The sequence below is a fragment of the Alosa alosa genome, chromosome 15 (genome assembly GCF_017589495.1).
Source record: "Alosa alosa isolate M-15738 ecotype Scorff River chromosome 15, AALO_Geno_1.1, whole genome shotgun sequence".
Classification (NCBI taxonomy): domain Eukaryota; kingdom Metazoa; phylum Chordata; class Actinopteri; order Clupeiformes; family Clupeidae; genus Alosa; species Alosa alosa.
The window spans coordinates 32,292,928-32,318,110 of NC_063203.1; the positions used below are offsets into that span (position 1 = coordinate 32,292,928).

The 25,183-nt window shown below is 40.7% G+C and overlaps 1 protein-coding gene and 2 long non-coding RNA genes across 4 annotated transcripts; 1 reads left to right on the plus strand and 2 right to left on the minus strand.

Annotated features, from left to right (window-relative positions):
- Positions 1-1,693: 1,693 nt before the first annotated feature.
- On the minus strand, positions 1,694-11,925 carry LOC125308405. 2 transcript variants are annotated; one of them, XR_007195871.1, is made up of 5 exons: positions 11,871-11,925; positions 3,783-3,876; positions 3,289-3,361; positions 2,689-2,803; positions 1,694-1,802 (listed from the first exon to the last, which is right to left on the minus strand). It is a non-coding gene; the product is annotated as an uncharacterized LOC125308405 (long non-coding RNA). The 2 variants fall into 2 exon arrangements; XR_007195872.1 differs by lacking the exon at positions 11,871-11,925 and adding an exon at positions 4,814-5,096.
- LOC125308404 lies at positions 5,410-11,116 on the plus strand. The gene is made up of 2 exons (XR_007195870.1): positions 5,410-5,833; positions 10,325-11,116. It is a non-coding gene; the product is annotated as an uncharacterized LOC125308404 (long non-coding RNA).
- Positions 11,926-18,602: 6,677 nt separating the features above from the next.
- On the minus strand, positions 18,603-19,763 carry LOC125308320 (forkhead box protein L2-like). The gene has a single exon (XM_048264729.1). The coding sequence runs from the start codon at positions 19,722-19,724 to the stop codon at positions 18,786-18,788; it is 939 nt and encodes a 312-aa protein (XP_048120686.1). The 5' UTR covers positions 19,725-19,763; the 3' UTR covers positions 18,603-18,785.
- Positions 19,764-25,183: the final 5,420 nt, after the last annotated feature.

Consider the following 25,183-nt stretch of genomic DNA (forward strand, 5'->3'; position numbering starts at 1 on the left):
TTTTAAACTATCTACATTCAGCTTTTAAACAGTCTACTTTTAAACTATCAACTTTTATTAAGCTATGCAACCACCATGTTTATCCTAGCATCACCGTAGTAACCATCTCTGTATTATCTGTTTTAACTATACATGATATTTTACATCACAACTTTAGCATTTTCATGCACTGGTAATTCCTTGGAATTGCATTTCTAGTTAATATTTATCTTTTGCATTTCTTTTCCAAACAATGTCGAACTTGGCACTGCACTTACCCGCAGAAAGTCACCTGCCAAGTTTGAAATCAACCAGACAACCGGTTTGACAAATATGTGGCACACACACACACACACACAGACGCTCCTGTCAATTATAAATAGATGAATCTGCACTGTTCAGCAACATGTTTGCACTCTGAACTAGCTTAGCTAACTATCTTATATTGGTTGTGTCACATCAGGACAGTGATATCACAGCACATACAGCACACACACAGCACACACACACAGTAAATCGGCCAGTGTTAATTTTACTCTACATGTGTTAATTTTAACACTATTCCAGAGTTTATATAATCCTCACTCATCAATGTTAAAATAACACTTGCCATAGTGTTGCCGTATTAACACTAGCCTAGTGTTTCATAATTAACTCTATCAGAGTTCAAATTAACTCTATTGGAGTGTATCATTAACTCCATCAGTGATTCATAATTAACTCTTATCAGAGTTTCAAAATTAACTCTATTGGAGTAATTAATGAATTAGTTTCTGGAGCCATATATTTATCAAAATAAACATATTAAACAAACCACAGCAAATTAGTTACTTTTCTTTTTTTATTAATATTTGCCATGATATGGCTCAAATAAATGTGCAGAGGTACAATATATTTGTCAAAGTTTGGTCCATAAGCATTTTGTTGAGCAAAGGTCTTATACTCATACAAATCATTGACTGTAACAATAAAACAATGTTCCTCACAATCCATAACCACATATGCATGAAAATGCTCTGCAACACTGAGTAAACATTTCATAAACAAGAAATAAAACAATATAATCAAGCGATTTTTTACAATTTCACAAACATGTGTTTTTCTTCAAACCTATTACTAGACATGTGCAATAATGGGCCAATTTTCCATAAGCAAGACAGATAATGCACCATGAAGTGATGTTACATGTGGGTATACGCAAAGTCCTTTTAGGCAAGTCCCTCCACTCAGCAGCCATATTGCAACGCTTTTTGGGCACTTATCGGGCATCTATTTCGGCAGGCTTCACAACACCAATCTTGCTCCAGCGGCAAGATCACAACACATGATTGGCACAATGTCTTCACAACACACCACATGATTGGCTCAATGTATTCACATGTCCATGTTTTGCCACGGAGTGGGTGTGATGTGTGTAAACAACACCATACGTTACAAACTAACCCCATGCATTTCTATGGTGGATTTTTTGAGTGCTGTGTCTCCTCAGTAGAAAGTCTACCTCCTTAAAAAGCTCATGGTGTTCATCTATTCCAAGGCTCCCGACCTGTTCTTGACCAAACGCTGACGACACTTTCGTTGCTTTTAGGCCATGCCAGATAGCCCGTCCCTCTTGCAGCATCGTGAGAAGTGTTCCTGCAAAATAATGTGGGCAAGAACTATGATTATCCAGATCAATAGTTGACCATTATTATTCTGTATTACCTTAAATGGAAATGAGTAAAATCTTACATAGCCATTGGTGGAGTAAGGATCCCTGAGATTAGGAAACAGTCACAATGCCGAGTGCATTTCTTTCTCTTTGACTACGTACTGGTATCCTTCTAAAAACAATAGGAAAAAAATGATAGATATATTCAGATATTACAAGCTATAAAATGTAAGAGTGATTAAACATGGATAATGGATAAAATATAGACTTAACGCTTCTTGCCACTAAAACATGCTTAAGTAATATTACATTACATTAGGCTAATACATTTTTAACCAAAGCGACTAACATGGTAGCAGTTTAAGTTTTAAAGCAATTCTCTCAACAATTTTAGGACAATTTAAAAACAGTAGAGTAGAGTACAGTAAGAATAAGTGCATCAGTGAGTGCTGTTTTTAAACAGTTGTGTGTCAGTTCAAGACAGGTGGTAAGTACTAGGATCTGCAAGACTTGTTCTAAGTAGTGCTATGAGAGGAGATGTTCTCTAAAGAGCTGGGTCTTCAGGAGTTTTTTGAAAATGGAGCCACTGTGTAGTTGGTAATAGATATCCCTACAGCTAAGGTTCTGCCTTATAGCATTTATCAACCCCACAATCACCAGTTCAATATTGTTTTTAAACAGCAATTCTACTACCAAATACAATTTAGGGTTTTCTTGTCACTCTGCAGGCAGGTTGTGTGAAGCTATATGAGCACAATAATGATTTTTTTTTTAATTTTATTTCACATTACATTATTCACCCTATTACATGCACTCTATTTTTCTCACTCAAACAGTCAATTGTGATGTTATGTTACACTGTTCTCTCACTTTGAATGAATGGAACGATAACATTGGATCAATGTAAAAATGGCACTACCACTGAAAAGTCTGAGTAGGGATGTCCCGAGATGACCCCACCCATGGAATCCCTCTCGTTCAGTCAGAAAAGAGTTAATAGTTTGACTGGGCCTAACTGTTGTATACAATTAGATTAATTTATTCAAAACAAAACATACCCATGGACCAGGATATTCAGAAGATGCCTTCTTGTACAGTGTGTCAAGGTGCTCTACTATACTCCTCCATTATTTCCTCTCCCATTTAACTCTTCTCCAGAACCTCCTGGACCATCTATGCGTAAAAAAAGAAACAATAACAGTGAGACACTTGTAAAGAGAAAACTTACATGCACCCTCTAAAAAGTGTAACTCCAGAGTACAAACAAGAAAGTTAAGGGGGCAGGTAGAACGTCAAAAAACAAACGCTATTTAATACCACTGATAGTGCTCAAAATATAATTACACTTCTGTGGTTGTATTGTAAACTTCGGAAAGTGTACAGAGAGGTTATAACAAGACCTGTATCTGAAGGAAGCAAATTGCTTGGCTTCGTGTTCCAGTAGCATGAAATCAGTGGGATCTTGCAGCACTGGATCTGCAAGCAGATCTGACTGAATCTAATAAACATACTTTACGTTCAGCCAGATCTGTGCAGAGCTGCAAGATTGAATGTGCCCACTGATTTGACACTACCGGAACACGAAGCCAGGCTTCTGCATTTTGGAGACGAGACAGACAAGGATTTCTCCGAGTGATATTTTAATTTTAAATGCTCACCTGTTTGACCTTTTTCTGCTGAATCTCCTATGGCAGAGGTGTTCTCTTCTTTTGCACCAGTGGACTGATGTGCCTTGTTTGAAGAACAAGAAAAAAAAAATTGGAATCTTAAAGGGCTGCTTTAAGAATTTCGGTCTCCGATTTTATTTCACTTAATTCAACTAAAGGGTGACAAAATCTTTTTTTTTAACCTTACCCACTTTATTTGCCGTGAACAACGCGTTTCGCATTTTGCTTCATCAGGTTTGAAGCAAATTGCGAAACGCGTTGTTTACGCCAAATAAAGTCAACAAAATATACCCTCCAGCGTGCGATTAATACTAGTTTTTGACTTTTTAATAGTTCAAATGTATTTCATAAGGATCTGCATTAACTCCAGCTAGGATACAAAGTGTGTGTGTGAAATCATTAAGAAACATGCCTAAGGTCAGGCTGATTCATAGTCTAAATAAGCTAGAAAAAAAAAAAAAAAAAAAACTCACATAAAACCTCACCTTCTCGAATGAAACTTTCAAAAGAAAAACCAGGCTGCAGTTTGAGGTACTTTTTTCTCCATGGTACTGGACATTGATGAGCATTTTGCTGACCCTGTTAAAACAAAGAAAATGACTACATCAATATAAGAACTACAATGATTTGACTATCAGCAGTATATCAACTAACCAGCAAAGGACTTCTAAACTTTATTCTGACATATACCACAGGCTACCAAATGTTTCAACCGCAAGTGTTTTTGTCTTAAAATATGTTCATATAATCCCTACTTTTAAAGCAACATGACTGGTAATAACTTAAATAATTTCATTAGGCAGTAAACTCGTCTACATATTACCATATCCATAAAAAAATGCTCATAATTTCAGAGAATTAACATTTCTTACTCTGCTCAGCTGTAACGTTATGCCTGATGGACTGAATATCCTTATGCACGTGCTTGCAAGCTAGTACTGAACCACAATTTCTACAAATATCTAAAATTAGTATCAGCTAGCTAACTTCTATACTCTTTGGCTTACCTGCACAAGTTAGGAAACAAAGAAATTGATCTTACCCAAATAAAGCCAACAGACTCTTAACTAATACCAGTGCCATACAGAGAATGGAGACTGCACTGAACCAACAAGGCTAACGGTTACCTTACACCTCTGTTTGCTACAAATGCCTAACAGTTCCCTATTAGGCAGAAGCGCCCCCTAGTGGGCCCGCCGGCGGGCCCATTATGAATATTCAAATTAGCTTGTAATTTATTCCTGCAGTCATCAATATTCATCCAAAACAACCAACTAGTCATTGTTACTAACATTCCAACTATGTGCATATGTATTGTGGATAGCCCTAATACAATAGTTAACTAGAACGAACTATATTCACCTAGCCTAGCATGTTGCTATTGTTTATACCGGAAGTAGCCTCCCTTTAAAACGGAGCTCTTTAAACATGTTCAAGATGTAAGTTAAGTTCAAATAAACTCAAAATTATTTTTTATTTTTTATTTTTTTAAATTTATTTTAAATAAATTATTTACCTTCAACATATCTTAATAATTGGCTTCAGCTGCATGGATATGTCCAAAAAGGTTGTTTATTTGCTTGCTCACGTTACAGTGAAGAACAGTAACATTTACCCTATATAAATGCAACAAGATCTTCTCCAACTCTTCCCGACCGCCAAATTCAAGTTTACATACAATGTTATACATGAATCAAAAGCTAAAGATGTCCTCTTTATAATTCCAGAGTTGTTATTTGCTGTAAACTAACTAGTTTTGATAAATGACGGTCTCTTTCACCTATGGTGAGAACGCTTGTCTTGTTTATTCAAGGTTTCTTCCTGGAATATGGGAGTTTTTCCTTGCCACAGTTGCCATATGGCGTGCTTGTGGGGGGTAAGAGGGTTAAGGCTGCCAGTCTTATGACGTCATTTTCTATATTTTTGATATGTTGCTGAGTAAAACATAAACAGCAAAGAAAAGTGATTGATAATGACTGACTGACTATTATTGTGTTACATGCTTCAAATGTAAAGCACTTTGAGCTGCATTCTGTGTATGAAAGGTGCTATACAAATAAAGCTTTATTATTATTATTATTATTATTATTACATTCAAACGTGGTCTCTAATATTACTTCCTACTTCGCGTCAGGCTTCCCAGAAGTGATTGAGGTCTTTCTTAACGAATAGTATGCCTTCTTACAAAAACATAGATGTGTCATTTACCCTGATTGGTCTAACCATGCCTTTCCAAGGATAGTGCGTCATGACAAGGACCCACGTGTAGTTTCATGCGCATGTTGATTACGCAGAGGTGAGACACGGCGCTGGTAAAGTCAGCGGCTTTGACGAGCGATATCTTTGCTTCTGACTATAATATTGCTATTTTTGCATCATGGCAAGACCACGAAGCATGACTTTGGAGGAGATTCACGCCTTCCTTGATGTGGAGTCGGACTTCAACTTCGAGGAGATTGGTGATAGTGGTTCAGAGTCTGGCAGCGTGGACTCCGAGGTAGAGGATGCATTCGCGGATGGATGTCCTCCTTGACTTGTAAGTGATCTTGTGTCTATTCACGTAATGTAGTTGAAGTAATGCAAATGTATATATATAAGGATGTGTGCCTTTGCATAGCTGAACTTTATGGTGCATGTCACGTACGAGCGAATGAGATACTAAAAGTCTCACGAATGTTAGCCTTTGCATTTAGCTGAACGCAGTGCATGTTATGTAGGAGAGAGAGAGAAAGAGTGAGATACTTTGGCAGCCTGTTCGTCATAAATATGTCCATGTCTTGCACAGTGTAGGAACGGGTAAGGCATACTATTATAATGTATTGGCAAGTAAAATGGAGTAATTTATCATAGAAATTAGAGATGCATACAGTACCAGTGTTGCGAGCTAGTAGCCACCCTGCCTAAAAGTTCTGCACGCTCACACGTGGTCAGTGCTACTGCTGCCCACCAGTGTTGCCAACTCTCGCGAGACAAATAAGCAACTCTCACCTCAAAAAGAAGCCCAAAAGAAGCCTAATGCCTAAAAGGTGCCCCAAAGTCGCTGTAACCTGCCACAGCCTAAACAGCATAGACTATTTGTATAATGAGTGAAACAATTACTTTTCCAAAGCCAAAACGTACTTTATTTTTCAAGTTTTACAAAACAGAAATCTAAAAATCATTGTACAAGACACACATTTGTGTGTGTGTGTGTGTGTGTATGTGGAGAGAGAGACAGAGAGACAGAGAGACAGAGAGAGAGAGAGAGAGAGAGAGAGAGGTATGTGTGTGGGGGGCAGAGAGAGACAGAGGTTTTAAAGATAAAATATAAAAATAAAATATAAAAATAAAGCATATTTTAATAATAATAAAGAGAGAGGTTTTTATAAATAAAATAAATAACATATACAAATAAAATATAAAAATAAAGCAAAGCAATATTATAATAATGTCAAAGCAATATTCTGCCACAAAATGTGTGCACAGCATGTGTGTGCCTGACAGCATGACGTGTGGGCCTGACAGCATGACACAGGGGTGGATGTCCCCCTATAAAAGCAGTCATTGATCAAATCATGGCATCACAGCTGACCACAAAACATATATTAAAACTTTTAGAGATCTATATATCTAGAGAGAGAGAGAGAGAGAGAGAGAGAGAGAGAGAGAGAGAGAGAGAGAGAGAGAGATGTTCCTGTCCGGTTTATTATGCCAAAAACAGTCAGCAACAAGCAGTTAAACATGGATGCAAATACCTTTAGAAGAAGGCCTTTAGATGAAGGCCTGGTTAGGTTACAAGTAATTCGTTTTGAAACTGAAAACATATGGATTGCCTAGAATATTAGCATAAAGATCAGGCATAGGCTACTTATATCAAATTATGCTTCATTAACAAGCATCCATGTAAAGAATTATAAAAACTTTAACAGCATCCATCCACATGAGAATTAACAGAATATATCCAAAGAAATAAACAGCATCCATCCAAAGAATGATGAGAACCATGAGAATGCTTTAAATCTTGAACCAATGTTTGGGTGCACACAGCCATCTCTGGAACACTAGCCTGCTGCACAACTGTTCAAAGGATCCTTAATCCTGTCCTCTATCCATCTCTGACTGCAGTATACAATATGGCCTTAAGAGAAGAAGGCAAGGACAGTACTGATACACTCTAAAAAATGCTGGGTTATTTTCTCAACCCAAACACTGAGTTAAAACTGTTGGGTCATTGTGTGTCAGAGTGTACCCTAACATACAGGACCACTTATTTCTCAATCTCTTAAATATAGTTTAATATGGCCTAAATGCACCCGAAAAACAATGCCTCCATTTAGCCTACCTTAAAGAAGGAAATCACTCGCTTCATCTGCTTCACTCGTCCCCAGAGTCTGCTCTCCATCTCTATACATTCCTACATTGAACTTCTGAAGCATCTCCGCTGTTGGGGCGAAGCCTTTGCAGCATATTCCCACTTTGCGTCGCAGGTCAGTGGCGAATGCTAAGTATGCTACTCAATGTTTTCTGACCCATGCGGTTTCTGAGTTTGGATTTCACGTGATTCATTTGGGAAAAAACCCTTTCCACGTCGGCGTTACTGAGGGGCATTGCGAGGAGTGAAAGTGCAAATAGTGCAAGGGCTTTGAAACATTGCTCCCCGCTGCTGTCCCTATAATTTAGAACGTCGGCCCAGAACTCTTCCGCTTGGTGGTCTTCTTTTGTGTCCCACTCATGGAAGTGCACAGCCTGATATTGGGAGTCCAGCTTCCCTAGATCTCCAGTATACAGTTTTAAAACTGCGGCGGTGGATAGCGGTGGCTTGGTCTGAGATAGCATCACTGATGGGCTGAACACTGCCATGGACCTCCACAGGTTCGTGTTGGCTGGCAGCCTGTTCTGAACCTGTCTCGCAGCCTCGAAAATAAAAAATCCCGGCATCTGGTCTTCATTCCCATCTCTAAAGCACTATCAACATTGGCCTCTCCAAGGGCGATGGTGAATTGCACCCAAAAGTTCACTGCGCACAGGGGCATATGATTGCGTGTGTCATCCAAATCAACATTAATCAGATGTGAATCGGACGGGGGGATGGCGTTGGGAGTCAGGATTTTTGACACCAAGGAACTAAAAAAAGTTTGCAGACAGTCGAAAGCATTTTGAAGGCGTTTCCGATCTCCAGCTGGAAAAGTTTGTTTACTCTTGAGAACTCCTGCAAGATAGGCATGAGGAACTGCAAATACAGCTTATTGATAGGGTCGCAGTACATCTGGTATAGGAGCTCGGCGTCAGAGCAGCGTTTGGCGGCCCTTGCACAATTGAAAATGCAACTTCAGCTCATCCCACTGACCCAACAATCGCACACAACAGTCATAGATGGATAGCCACCTTGTGCCAGAGAGCTGCGCAAGTTTAAGTGGTGTTTCTCGGGGTTAATGGTTTCAGATACTATGGCAAACTCGTGTAGTCTCTGCGCGACTGTGAGAAAACCACCTGTGCGACTGAGAAATCAAGAACTCCAGATTTCTGGGCAGTGTTTCCACAGCTTTGCTTGCGCAGAGCTGGATTGAGTGACAGACACACTTAACTAGTTGAAGCTTCTCATTTTTTGCACGGAGGTGTGTGTATACGGAGTTATTCTTCCCGACCATTACACTGCAGCCGTCGGTTCCTAGGCCTACACAGCGCATGAAATCCAGTCCCACGCTTTCTAGGAACGTAGTCAGAGTGGAAGCTATGGCCACGGCATTTTCTCCCTTCAAATCTATTAAACCTAAATAGGTGGAGACAATCTTCTTCAGAGAAGTGCTGAAGTACCTGATGACAGCACACAGCTGCTTAACACTACTGATGTCAGTGCTTTCATCTATGATGAGAGAGTAGCGAGACTCCCCGATATCTTTCAGTAGTTCGTTGAACATACACTTTTAATTAGTGCTGCACATTTTGTTCGGTGAATGCTCACGTCCATGTCACAATCTGTGCCAATTATTTCCCCCAAGCAATCAATACAGCGTATAGACGTGTGACATGCCACATAGGTTGCGAGCCGAAGCTCTGTCATTTGGCTTTTGGTTGATGATTTTACTACTGTGAATCCAATATCCGTTAATCTTGATGATGAGAATGGTTTAGCATTCCTTCTATGCTTTTCTGTGCGAGCATGCTGCATAAGGTCTGCATGGTGTGCTCTTATTTCTGCCTTACAGAACCTGCAAAGAGCCTTACTGTTATCCCCTGTAACGGGACGAATCCAATCCTTGAGCTCTTTCTGCCTCTCCCAGTCAGGATTGTATTTTTTCCCATACTTCGACCACTTTGTGGACATTATGCCAACTCTCTCTACGAACCAGTAGGCCTACTACTATCGCAAAAACTCCGTAACTTGCACTAGCCAGATCGACTTTGTTGTTGAGATTTACCCGCGTGGCGTTAGAGGTATGATGCACGAATGAGCTTTATGCGGCGCAGTAGGCCTAGTGCGCGAATGAGAAGAACTGATTGGACAAACAGATAGATAGATAGATAGGCTACTTTATTGATCGCCAAGGGATTAAATCTTAACTTAATAAATATGCCTACTGTTGACCAGCCTACAAAAACGTGAAGCACAGAGTCGCGTATTATTTTGGCATTAAGCAACCAAGTTTCTAAAAAATAAGCCCCAAAACCGAACCCAGCGACTCCACATTTTTCCAAGCGACTTCTCGTAAATACAAGCCCAAAGTCGCGTATTATAAGCGGACTTGGCAACTATGCTGCCCACCCTAAAGTTGCTACTTTATCATCACTATTAACCTGTTAGTAGCATGCCATGCAGGTGTGCCTTATAATACTACATGGTGACCATTTAAATATGCAAACTTTTACATGTGGCTCATTGTTCTTATACTATATGACTCCATCAAACATGCACTTGTTATGTTGGTATAGTGATCATTTTTTTGTGAGTGATACATTTATTAGCTTGCACAAAATATAATTAATTACTCAGTGGAACATATAGCCATTTCTCATTTTAATATATTGTCCCATCTTTTTGTTCATGCAGTGCTGAACCATCTGCCCCTCTGTCTCGCTCCCACACCTCCAGTGACCCTTTGGAAGGGACCTCAGCTACAGCCCCACCTGTCAGGCCTCCAGCGTCTCCCCCCATCGCCACTCCTGGTACCTCTGCCACTGGTCCCTCAGCCAGCACTAGTGCACCTCAGCATCGTGCAAGAGGCCCAGCCTCCTAAAATCCAACCCCCCGTCCTCGTCGTAGGAGGTGGTAACAGCACATTGCAGATATCATATTTGCAACTGTTCTGGCTAACGGGGCTCTGGTGTGGACTGTTTTCTAACACTTCTACATTTCCCCTAAAAGACATAAGCTTAGTTTCAATACAGTATTTGGCATTTGGAGAGGTAAGGATCCTCCTTATTGGTTAACTTGAAATAAGTGTAAATATTAGCCTGAAATGAAGTGAAATTTATATTTACAAGGTCAAAACACAAAAATACCACACACACAACCTGCTATATGGGGAAAATCTTGTTTTTGTATTTTGGAGAGCTTGGAGAGGTTATGGACACTTGGAAACGCCTATATGCACCTATTAGAAATTGCTGTGTAGAACCTATGTAATTTTATGCATCTGCTTAAAATTTTGGAGTTTGCTTCCTAAGAACATGTAGATACAGGAAATGTAGTGTATGACCTGCTGTTCTAACACACCATCCATGGACACACTGACAACTACAAAAATAATAGGCGTTTTTTACTTTTTTGACATTTTCCTCTGTATATGATGTTCTAAAATGTAGACTTAATGAAGGAAATAAAGGTCTGGAGGTGAATTAATGTCTTGACAATGGTGTTGTCTTCAATTTAAGCCCTTACTATCCAATGTGCTGCATGTAAAACATTAGATAAAGAATCTTAAAGTCTTCAAGTACAAATCGTTCCAAACGAAGCTGGAATTCCTATCTGCGTAAAGGGGATGCCCTCGTGGTCTCAGCTAATGTTAGCTAGTAGCATTTTTTTTTATATAACCAAGCAAATAGTGTTCAGTTCAACCAAACGTCAATTAGTCGACAGACTGTTATAATTAGTCAGTCAACAGATTAATTTGTGCCAGGTGAGCATTTAGCAGCACACTAACGTTAGATCGCTATGAACAGTGGAGTCCTGGCTGTAACTAATGTTAACCAGCTACGTTAGCATGTTAGAGCTATTCCCTCAGTGGGTAACGTTAGTACTATTCAAATTCCAACCGCCTTTTCGAATTTCAGAAAGGACTTTAAGACGTTGTCGACTCCAATATTATATTAATGTCAGTTTACAGTTTAAGTATTACAAATTAACATAAACCTGACCATTTCAAGGTTATAACCCACCGAAGTTATGTTAGCTTGCTGGATGTTTTACTAAACATTTTCTGAGCTAGCTAGCGACCTTGCTACTAGCTAGCGACCAAGCTAACGTCACCAATATTTCATAGTAGGTAAAACATGTTGGTATGAAAACATATACCTGTGATGTGACATTACTTAATTGTGTATTTGTCGTAGTTTTCATGCTAGCTTACAGAAGTAGAGGGAACAAATGACTTTACCTTTTACTATCCCACGCTGTACTTCAATGGCGTCCATCTTCTTTTCAAAAATCTCAACTGAAGAACCGGAAGTGTAAATGACTCCACCCCAGAGTACGTACATTCACACCCACTTAAAACACTAAGTTGTGAGTTTTAATTACACCGTGGGTGTACATGTTTGTTCAAACAACTCCCGAAGTTACACTAATTAACACTAATGAACACTGAAAATAATGTCTCTGAAAAAATTAACACTTAATAACACTGTCAATTTTACTGTGCACACACAGCACACACAGCACACACACACACAGCACACACAGCACACATATACACACAACACACACAACACACACAGCACACACAACACACACACAACACACACAGCACACACAGGACACACACACACACAGAACACATAGCACACACAGGACACACACACACACAGCACACACAGGACACACACACACACAGGACACACACACACACAGCACACACAGGACACACACACACACGGACACACACACACACACAGGACAGTGTTATCACAGCACACACAGACTAATAAGTCTAAAAATGAAAATTCGTTGAGAATGATCAGGCCTGATTTGATGTCCAGCCAAATAACCCTGACCAGTAGGGCACGGCTGCTAATGTCCACTTATTCGACCACGCGGAGATGCTGATGTACCCTCACTCCTCAGACAAACACACATGTCTCAGTGATCAGAGTAATCTTTTCTCAGCGAGAGAATGCTAATCCGAAACACACTTCCCCACACACACACACACACACACACACACACTTCCAAACACACACGGGGGGATGTGTGTTTCGTTGTGTGTGCTTCATGAAATACTAAATCTATTTCAATCTATTTACTCAACCATTTTTTTACTAAATACTACTTACATTTTATTATTTTAATGTCGGTTCCTTTGAGCAGGGATTAGAAACGGTTTGAAGAACGAAAACAAAAAACGAAAACGCATACAATGAGTGAAAACGCTATTTTAACGTTTAGATATCGGGATAATAGCGGGATTTATTGTTTATGAATCAGTGTCTCTCTTGTATAAAAGGTGAGACCTACTGTACTACTTGCTAAAAAGGATTTTCATATCTAACACTATTTAACTGCATTTTCCAAGTATGTAGCCTAAATTACTGAAACATTGTGTGAAATAAGTTAGTTTTCAGACATTTTTGAACATCTAATATTATAAGGTTAATTGCTTACTTTCAAATCTCGCCCCACGCCAGAATTCAGGCACAGTGTTTTTTTAAAGGAACATTATTAACTGCTCTTCTAGAATGTTCTAACCAGTTGCCATTTGGAGGAGAGCCTGCTAGTACCAAAGGGGAATGTTATAATGTTCTAATAATGTTCTATGATGTTCTTCTAGAATGTTCTAACCAGTTGCCATTTAGAGGAGAGGCTGCTAGTACCAAAGGGGAATGTTATAATGTTCTAATAATGTTCTATGATGTTCTTCTAGAATGTTCTAACCAGTTGCCATTTGGAGGAGAGCCTGCTAGTACCAAAGGGGAATGTTATAATGTTCTAATAATGTTCTATGATGTTCTTCTAGAATGTTCTAACCAGTTGCCATTTAGAGGAGAGGCTGCTAGTACCAAAGGGGAATGTTATAATGTTCTAATAATGTTCTTCTAGAATGTTCTAACCAGTTGCCATTTAGAGGAGAGGCTGCTAGTACCAAAGGGGAATGTTCTAACACATTTCTAACCGCTCTTCTAGAATGTTCTGAATCCTATAAACTATAAGGAGGAAAGCATAGAAATAACAATCTCAGAAATGACTATTTATTGACAACCATGCTGCATGTCACTGTGTGTGTGTGTGTGTGAGGCCTGATGAAGATCTGTTGAGATCGAAATGTTGCCTTTTTAGACAAAATAAAGTATTTCTTGGAGCTCCTATACAGCAAAGCCTGCAATGACCACTGAGGTGTTGTGTGCAGAACGTTTCCACGCAGATGAGGAAATCGGCATTCGGTTTCCAAGACAACACCGCCATAAACTCTAAACAGATGTCAATATGGACGCAAAACACTGGACCAGAATTATAATAATAATAATAATAATAAGCTTTATTTGTATAGCACCTTTCATACACAGAATGCAGCTCAAAGTGCTTTACATTTGAAGCATGTAACACAATAATAGTCAGTCAGTCATTATCAATCACTTTTCTTTGCTGTTTATGATCTACTCAGCAACATATCAAAATATAGAAAATGACATGTCATAAGACACGCCATATGGCAACTGTGGCAAGGAAAAAAACTCCCATATTCCAGGAAGAAACCTTGAGCAGAACCTGACTTAATAGGGGAGCCCATCTGTTTCTGGCTGGCTGCGCCCCTCCAATAGCAGCAGATGTAGAATAATCTGAAAATGTAGTCTACAGGATAAGATGAGTTAACTAAAAGCTTTCCTGTACAGGTATGTTTTCAGATCTTTTTTTAAAAATATTTACTGAACTCGCCTGCTTGATGTACAGAGGCAGGGTGTTCCATAGTTTGGGGGCATAATGGATAAACGCAGCTTCTCCACTTTGTTTGTGGAGCACTTTGGGTAATGCATTAAAAGATTAGAATTGGATGATCTAAGTTTCCTTTGTGGTTGATAAGATATTAAAAGCTCAGAGATATATGAAGGTGCTATGCCATTCAGAGCTTTGTAAGTAATTAACATAACCTTAAAATCAATTCTATAGGAAATAGGGAGCCAGTGCAGTTCAGCCAACACAGGGGTGATGTGTTCTCTCTTCTTGGTCTTAGTTAAAAGTCTAGCCGCAGAGTTCTGTATGAGTGCCAATTTCTTTAGATGTTTTTTGGGAAGACCAGTGAAAAGTGCATTGCAGTAGTCTAACCTGCTAGTGATAAAGGCGTGAATTAGTTTTTCTGCATCTTGTTCAGTTAAAAAGGGCCGCACTTTTGATTCACTCAGAACTCACCCAGAACTCAGCCAGGACTCAGCCAGAACTCACCCGGGATTCACTCAGAACTCACCCAGGACTCAGCCAGGACTCACTTACTCAATCTTTGACTTGACACTTGGCTCACACGCACGTCTTATGCAAATCTTTCTTTTTCACTTTCCACCCTGAACATGGGCAAAATGCACCATTGACATCAATATGTTTTGTACAGAGCTACCACAGGTTACTCTATGCAACCACAGGTGGCAGTGTGGTGACTCTATATAAAACATATTGATATCAATGGGGCATTTTGCCCATGTTCAGGGTGGAAAATAAAAAAGAAATGCTATGCGGCTCAGCTCTGGAACCAACTTTCGGATGACATCAAAAAGGCCCCAACTGTAGCCAGTTTTAAATCTAGACTTAAGACCAAACTGTTCTCAGATGCTTTCTGCTAACTGCGCCGAGTTACAGATTCTGAATCTGCCTTGATAATTATTCTACCTTGTCTTTTATTACTTTTTTACTACTTTTGCCTTTGTTTTTGCTTATTAATTATTCTTTATTTTTAAATGATTTTTGTGATCTTTGTGATTGATTTAAATGATTTTTGTGATTAATATGATCTTTACCTTTTAACTATTCTTGACTTCTTGACTATATTGCCCTTCTATGCTTTTATTTGTTATTATTGTTTGGTTTTGTTTATGTAAAGCACATTGAATGACCTCTGTGTACGAAATGCGCTATATCAATAAACTTGACTTGACTGGACTTGACTTGACTATGTAGACAGGTAGGGGCCTAAGGGAATAGAGTCTGTCATCATAATTAACCTATAATACGAACATTCTTATAATTAGAAAAACTGTTGTCAGATGCTTTCGGTTGATTACTATTTTAAACTATTTTTTTTTTACTATGTTACTATTTTTAACATGTTTAAGCTATTGTTCTTTTATGCTATTCATCACTTGCATTTGTGTAAAGCACAATACATTTGTCAGGCCTAATGATAATAATAACAATAATAATAACAGGCCTTAAGAACAATAATAATAACAACAACCACAATATTAATAATAATAATAATATAATCATCATTATAATGTCTTTCATGATAATAAAAAACAATCAAAATAATTAAAATAATAATAATAATAATAATAATAATAATTGCTGTTAATGTTATTCTTATTGTAGTTTAGTTATTGTTTTGAGGCAATGTGCAGCTATTAAAGCCGGGAGGGCGTAATGACGCGTGCTTATTCCGTTTGAAATGTGGGTTGTCCTTCAAAATAAACATTCAAAAGATTGTTAAAAAATAAACATTTATTCAAGATCAGCCTTTCTCTAAAATATTAGTTTACTGCCGAAAAGTCAAAAACTAGTAACCTATATACCGCACAATGGAGGGTATATTTTGCTGACTTTATTTGGCGTGAACAACGCGTTTCGCAATTTGCTTCATCAGGTTCACGTTCAGGTTCACGCACATTAGTAGCCTATTCTGCCCTTGCGTTTTCCTTGTCACTTTTGGAGCAGATATCGGAGTGCGACATTCCGCGGTAGGCTACCGGTGGTTTGATAGAACAGCCAGCTTCTGAGACTGCGCGCATACCTGCCGCGGTGTCCACCACCTCGACCTTAAAAGGTGATATTTTACCTTCGCCAGTGATGGTAGCAATTAGGAGCGAGTGAACGAGCGGTTTGCAATCCAATGAGACTTCAGGCGGAGTGGAGTTCAGTTCTCAAATGAGCTATAAAATAAATTAGAATAATGTTTCTAAACGCTATTCGTTTAGCCAACATCTGAAAAGCGAAGGTAGCTCACTTTAACTTATATGCAGCAGTTTGACATATTGGTTAGGCTATGCATTTGTTATGTTATTTATTTGGTGAAATGTAATGGTGTTACGTATCTCGAGAAAGGAAATAAAATGAAGTGCGATCTATTATGATTTAGGCAAGGCAACTAAATGTTTAAAATCCCAGACTATAGGCTAAATCCAAGAATATATTAGGCTATATAATTATAATGTATAATTACAATTAAGTGTGATCAATTATGGTCTATTATGATTCAGGCCGGGCAACTGATGGCTAAAAAGCCATGGCTATATTAGACTAGCCTATATGATAAAATGGAGCCTTTTAACAGATCTCATGTGGTCTAATATCTCCCGACACGTCCTACTGCTCCAACTGTGATCATACACCGTGTGTGTGTGTCTGCGTGTGTGTGTGTGCGTGCGTGTGTGTGTGTGTGCGCGTGCGAAGGGGCGATTTGAGCTGATTAGGCTAAAACGTTTGAGTTTGAGCTAGCCGTCCCCCTGATCTCCACTGAGTAAACACACACACACACACACACACACACACACACACACAGGGCCAAACCTCCTAACGGACACAGGCGCGCAGCGACCCTATCACGTCACGGGCGCGTGAGTACAAATGAACCCGATGTTCAGATAAGCGACAACGAGGTCCAGATGCGGAGACACATTATGTAATTATTTATTTATTTATTTATTTATCAACTTAAATGTTTCTAGCACACACAACTAAAGCTGACTTAATTCACAGCTTCCACGCGTCACCTCGCGACACACTCTAGCTGATAAAAGCGGGAAATTGAGAAATTCTTCTTACAGTTTTTCTCAGTCGCTTTGGTGCTTTTCTCACATCACTATTAACATTTGCACAGCAGTTAGTGCATTTCTCAAAACAATTAGTGCAAACTGCAAAACCTAGTGGATAACCTGCAAAAGCACGTCACTTGCTCAAAATGGGTAATCCATTCCTCAAAAGCAAGTCTTCATGTCAATGAAACTGCCAGTGTCATCAAAATGAGAAGTCTTGACACCATCGTTTATGAACAAGATAGTCAAATGGCTTTGTCATGTTTTCATAATGACAGTTTATTCTCTCAGTGTTTTCCAATAGAAAAAAAAGTTCAGAACTCGGTGACACTACCTGAAAATGCTCAAGACAGCACTATACACTACTTGTACAGTCATTTGAAAACTACAGTAAAGTTACACATTGCTGTAGTTAGGGGAGTACGTGAGTACAAGACACTGAATATGTACGTTTCACAGTTTTACTGTATGCTTTTTGCAATTCTACAGCATTGTGACAGAATTTGATAACTAGTTCAACAATTTTGTATGTAATGACTGAAGCAAGGAAATTAAGACTATTAGTTTAATTGTGAATGACTATTCAGCATCCATAAGTATAGTTAATTTTGACTGACATGACATAAGCAAATGTTAATGTTATAAAACAGCAGAGAATTGTACGAAAGCAACAGATACATGTCCAAAAGCATTTGCAATTTGTTCAGAGGAAGGAGAAATTGCTACTATGATGTGCACAAATGACTAAATGTTGTGGAGGTTGAACTATTAGTTATGAGAATTTTCATTCTGATCTGAGAAAAGCACCAAAGCGACTGAGAAAAACTGTAATTTCGCTGATAGGAATGAGCTACACACTCAGTCGCTCTTCAAATAATAACACTTTTGAAATAATAAACGAATTGTATTAAATAACAATAACAATAAGAAGAAATAATTATTATTGCCATTGTAGCCTACTGTTGTAAATAAATGTGAAAGTGTTTGACTGAGAAGTGCGACAGGCGGGTTTGCAAATATTTACAATTTATTTGGGCAAGCCTACAAGAGCGGGGTGGCCAGCTCACATCTACAACATTACTATCAACATTAAAGCTCAGATTTAGGCCACACACACACACACACACACACACACACACACACACACACACACACACACACACAGCTCAGTAGAAGTGAGTTTGTAATTGACGGTGTGTTTGCGCCCTGTTTGGGGATCCTTGAGAGATTTATTTCCTTATGACCGGTCACGAGCCTGCGCGACCAGTCATCCGTCGGTCCGGTCATCCCTGGCACAGGCGAGGGACGTGCGGTCTGAACAAACACACCATTTGCAGTCTCCTCTAAATGTCAGTGCGCGTGTGTACCAGCGCAGGTTTGCTCTCGTGCTCCCAGTATGCGCAGGGCACCATGGACAGCTCGGTGGGCTGGCGCGAGCTGGCGAAGTGAAGGCCACTGTTTCCGTTACCGGAGGGGACCGGAGGAGGCGGTGTGGCCGTGGCGGGACTGAGTTGCTGAGTATGATGCGGGTGCAGGTGAGGGTGCGCGTGGCTAATGGCATTGTAAGAGTTCACCATACCCGGGAGAGACATGCCCTGCACGCGCGAGTAGCAGCTGTAGGAAGAGGGTGCCGCTAGGCCTTTCACGGTAACGGGTAGGTTCATGTTCATGTTAGGACCTGACATCTGGCACGAGGCGTAAGGCACGGGCGCGGAGGGTTGCGGCAGCGGCCAGGAGCTGCTCGTGAATCCGGGTTGCAGGTATTTGGGCGCGGACACGTAACCGTAGCCGTCCCTCCCGAACAGAGACTTACCGGGCTGGAAGTTGGCCGGCGGGGGCCTGAACGGACGCTTCATGCGCCTGCGTCTGCGGTAGTTGCCCTTCTCGAACATATCCTCGCACGCGGGGTCCAGGGTCCAGTAGTTGCCCTTGCGCTCCCCGCCACCCTCGCGCGGCATCTTGATGAAGCACTCGTTAAGCGAGAGGTTGTGTCGGATGCTGTTCTGCCAGCCCTTCTTATTTTTCTCGTAAAACGGAAACTTGCTGATGATGTGCTGATAGATCCCGGACAGCGTGAGTCGCTTCTCCGAGCTCTCGCGGATGGCCATGGCGATGAGCGCGACGTAGGAGTACGGAGGCTTCTGCGACAGTTCGCTCTTATCGGGGTCCAAGCCTTTGTCCGGCACGGGGTTGTCTTTCAGCTGGGTATTTTCCAAGATCGTGTTAGTTTCGCATGCTGTCAGCGTGAGTTCGTCCTCATCAAGGTTCAAGCATGAATCCATCTTTGCGCACGGCCGCTGCACCAGGCCGCGCGATTGGCACAAACTTTTATGACGCCTCGCGAAGTAGAGAAAAACTTTTGTCGAGCTACACTGCCCAGTGACGGCGGCTCCCTCGTGCCTCTCTTTTCACGCAATTAATGTTCTCGCGCTGTGTCCGTTTGCAGCTGCATTTTGACTGAGTGTAGCGCGAGTCAGAGTTTGATTTCTGTGAAAGTCCATCCCTCCACCCACCCTCTCACCGACCCCCCGCACGCACACACACACACACACACACACACACACACATCCAAGCTGCGCCCATTTCCTCCAGCCTGACCCGCTGCGTCTAAACGGAAAGTTATCGGGAACAGTGGCGTCCAACGGAGGCCACGGCCCTGACGCACGCGGACCCTATGTGCTGTGTGTAGTGCCGGACTAATGTCCAGGGCACAGCGCGCGTGTGTTTACATGTCGCGTGTGTTTACATGTGTGTTGCGCTGTTAAAAATGTGTGTGTTGCGCTGAAAAATAATTTCTAAATGAATATTTGCACTGATGAAGGTCGTTTGTACATCACCTCACTTGGTAGCACATTGGTTGATGGATTAAACACTTAGTTTATTTATTTTTCAACGGCAAACAATGGTGTGCGAGTGTTTCCTTGATTGACTAAATGAATATAAATAAATAATAAAACATATTCGGTTAAGGAATCACAAATGATAGACAGTCTGACCATATTGAGAACTAAGTGTGTGTTTCTGTTGTTTTACTAAATGAAGCAGTCAGCCAGCACTCATTAGGAGAAAAAGGGAAACGCTTCAATTTACAGCTCTGTCCTTCAAAAGTCTCTCTCTTATACACGCACACACACACACACACACACACACGATCTGCTAGCTCCGAGAGTCCACTGCAGCTCTGCAGGTCTCTGTAGGTAGCCAGGGCCCAGGCTCTGAACACTGGAAACAAACAAAGTGGGGGCAGCTTCCCCAAACAACAACAACAACAACAGCAGCACCCTGTGTGGAGCTCAGCTCCTCTGGGCTGCTGAAGGGAGGGAGGAGCCACCTCTGGAGTTAAAATATAAATATCATTTGTTGATGTTTATGTTTATATTTTAATTTTGTAGCAGATGCTTTTGAAACATTGTTTTGGACAAAAGCGTCCCCATGTGCAATCCCTGACTGCACCTTTAAATACTGACAGCACCTTTAAATACTGACCTCCCCTTTAAATACTGACAATACTGACTGCCCCTTTAAAGGAGCACAAGCGTGTGACATTCAGATGAGACGTAATCTGAACTCTCTCTTTTTTGGCCAGAATGTTTACTCTTCTTCCAACCCCCCTTCTCTCTTATCTTCTAATGTCTCCCTCCCCCTCTCTCTTTCTTTCCCTCCCTCTCTCTCTCCCTCTCTCCCTGTCTCTCTCTCTCCCTCCCTCTCTCTCTCTCCCTCTCCCTCCCTCTCTTTCCCTCCCTCTCTCTCTCTCTTACCCTCCCTCTCTCTCCCTCTCTTGCTTTCTCTCTCTCCCTCCCTCTCTCCCTCCCTCCCTCTCTCTCTCCCTGTCTCTCTCTCTCCCTCCCTCCCTCCCTCTCTTTCCCTCCCTCTCTCTCTCTCTTACCCTCCCTCTCTCTCCCTCTCTTGCTTTCTCTCTCCCTCCCTCTCTCTCTCTCTCCCTCCCTCCCTCTCTCTCTCTCTCTGTGTGAGTGTCTGTGCAGATTGGCTGTCATAGAGGTTCATGAATAGTACAGGGAATAGGGAATAGGCCTTTCTCTCTCTTGATATGAAAGGTTACGAGTGTGTGTGTGTGTGTGTGTGTGTGTGTGTGTGTGTGTGTGTTTCAATGGTTTTGCTCTGCTGGGCTTGCATGTCAATTGTATAATAACACATGACATCACCATGGAGAATGATGATGTCTCCAGGCAACATCTCATTGTCTTTGAACACATGCCAAATAACTAATCTCTTTCAGCAATCAGTGTGTGTGTGTGTGTGTGTGTGTGTGTGTGTGTGTGTGTACTTATGTCAGTATGTGAGTATATTTGTGTGTGTGTGTGTGTGTGTACTGTGTAGTTAGAATACAAGACCTTGAATTTCCCCTGGGGATCAATAAAGTATCTATCTATCTATCTATCTATCTATCTATCTATCTACAGTGTTCTGTGTAGTTAGAATACAGTGTTCTGGGTCGTAACTTAAGGATTCATTATTATTAGTGAAACACAAACAGAATACAGACATTAAGAGTTTAATAGACATTAAAAAATAATGAAAATTAAGGGCCAGATGTACTAACGCTTTTGCACCACTTCAGGCGTATTTGTTTTGCGCCACTTCAGGTGTCAAACAGGCCTCACTTGGGTAAAAGCACCTGCCTGTTGCGACTGCCTGTTGCAGGAGCTGAGAATGGCAAATTTACATGGCTGCCCCAATATGTATGTCTAAATTACCATTACCACATCACAAATATGTGTGTTAGTCAACGATAGCCTACAACCTTTGACCATCACATCACTACTGCGACTTTGCATATAGCTATTGTTTGTGATGCTCAGGTTGTATTTTTTCTTGTAATATTAATAGGTATATTTGTGTAATGCTCTGATGCAGCCAGCTTTGGGCTATGGTTTGTTATTATAAGATTTAGCCCTAATGCAAAAGGTGCAGATGATAGGCTTCTTGAATCGCGCAAAAGAAAGTGCACTTTTGGCTATATTGTTCATTAGCTTATGATTTAGACTGAATGAGAAATACTCAAATGTGAAAGATGACACATTACATATTTATATTATGTTGTGTTTTTAGTCCTGTAGAGCTCCAATAGTGCAAAAGAAAGTCATTAGGCCGTTTCATTGAGAGCCTATATTGTGATGTTGAGAGGTGCGAGATAAAAAATAAAGCACATTAATTGGAATGATTGTAGCTTGTGTGTGAATTTATCGCGGACACGGGTCGGGTAACGGGCTAAATATTAACGGGTCTGGGCGGGTGCAGATTTAATGTTGATATTGTCACAGGTGACGGGTCGGATCTGGTGCTGAACTTTACGGGTCCGGGCGGGTGCGTGTCTCCAAAAATGGACCCGTGCAGGACTCTGTTCCTACTTGCTAGATTTGACCAATCTCAACTAACCCTAGGTGATCAATCTCAACTAACCCTAGGTGACCAATCCTCCATAGCCTTTTAATGTTGTCATCAGTTAACTTCATTCAACTGCGCTTGAATGTATGCCGTTCAGTTGTGGACGTTCGTAATTTGCGGTAGGGGGCGGAGAAAGGCGCCCTAGGGTTTTATTACCCGATAATCTGAAAGTTTGATAAATACGACGTAAACTTGGGTATCACAGCGTTTGCTTTCTGCAGTTTGTCCATGGCGCTGATAACGCTATGTTCGCAAATGTACGTACATCTGGCCCACAGAGTTTAACAGACATTAAAGGATAATTCTGGTATTTAGCACTTTGAGTCCCTTTTCTGGTTTGTTTTGGATGAATTGTCTCGAGTCCTGTCTCGACTTTCTTACTCGTTTTGAATCGCCTTTGACTGGCTGGCTATGGGCATGCACAAACATGTCCTTAAAACAACCCTTAACCCTTTAGGCGCCAGAGGTTTTTTTTGAAACGTTCGATTTTGACATTTCATTTCAAAAGGCTATATCTTAAAAGTGATAAGAGATAGAGACTTTCTGTAAATTAGAGAAATATTAAGGATGACCCAAAGTTTATGAAGGGATTAAATGTTTATATCTAATTTGCATATTATGACGTCATATGGTGGCGGCCATCTTGGGTTATAGAATTTTCATGAAAAGTCGCATGTTTGAATGATAAAATGCACCACTTCTTTCCCCCCAAAATGTCTCTCACCTTCTGTATGCTATATTGCACAATACTGAATGCTCAGGTAAATACTAAGTAGTAAACAAACTATGTAAATCATTACTAATAAATTAATAAATGGCAGAAACAAACCAAATGCATGTAGCGGTAGACTGGCCTTTTGCTGTAGAGATTTTCCATTTACTACATACAGTAGGCACTCTGATTCCATGTATGGGGCACATATATATTATTCAGATGACACACAAACACAAGTAGACAAGACCTGTGTAGTTCAAAAGCTCATTTGCCACGGCAAGGCACAGATCAGGAGTGAGATGACGAGACAAGACAAGAGACAATGTTAGCATTTGTTTTCTTTTTGTTGTTTTTGTTGATGTTGATGACAGACACACACATCACAAGGACATGAACACACAAAAAAGAACACATATATGTCCTAAATGGTCAGGGAAATAGATAATCAACAGTGTAAATCATTACTAATAAATGGCTGACAATTTTTTTTTTTTTATGTAGCAGGCCTTTTGCTGTAGAGATAATGACTATCCATATCCATATCCTATCCATACAGGGCCGCATTCCCATCATCTTGTGATAGACTATGCATGGCCTAATGGCTCTCCTGCCCCCGTCACACCACCTCTGCTCCTGTTGCAAGCAGCATGGCCAGATCAGCCTCAAGGCCGAAGTGGAGAGAATTTGCGCCTTTCGGACTAGGCCTACGGTCATTCTCATTGCGACTCCCCACACTGCCTCTACTTCCCCCCTAACTGTCCTATGAGCACTTCACCTCGCCTAACATACCCAGTGGCATTAGACAAAGGCTCCACCACGCTACTGTCGCCGGACATTGTGGAGAGGCACATGTTCAGAAGACAGAAGCTAGCGCTACATGGACATTATGCTACCTCCATTATGCTACCTCCAGCCTCGTTAAGCCCACACCACTAGCACCCTGCTAACTTCCCGATGAACACCAACCCGTGAAACATTATTCCCACCAGTGACATTGGGCAAACGATTCAACGCTTGTGCTTGGTGTAAACGCCACTTTGTCCAGCTGCATCATTGCAAGGCAGGGACGATCTGAAGCCTCACTAAACGAATCACCGCCATTTTCTGAAGGCAGATATTCCCCTTCAGAATCAGGGTCCGCTGAATAGAAGACCCAACACTTAATTTCGGGTAAACTTTTTTGATGCCATTAGGCGATAATCTAATGCAAATACTCGCTGACGTTGACAATATCGCTCTGATAAAGTGGCTCGCACACACACTAGCTCCGGTATTGCACGCACTGATTCAATGCGCTGTAGCGTGTTTTGTTTACAGTTTTTTTCAGTCGCTAACAAGCGTTTGTCCAACCAGTTGTCACATTTTCAAAACTCTAAATACAATTAGCACAGCATCGGTCTTTTGTGGCCATACCATTCACACATTTCATGTCGTTTGCACACGATATGCAGTCAGTGAACACATTTCCACAATGCTTACATTTTCTTAACAGACAAGCTATACCTCCCAACAAAATTATGGATTGTTTTTGCAGTATTTACGAATGTTAACACACAACATCCCACAATAGTAAAAACAATATTCCAAACCTTAGATACAGTATAAAAACCTCTGCTTCTG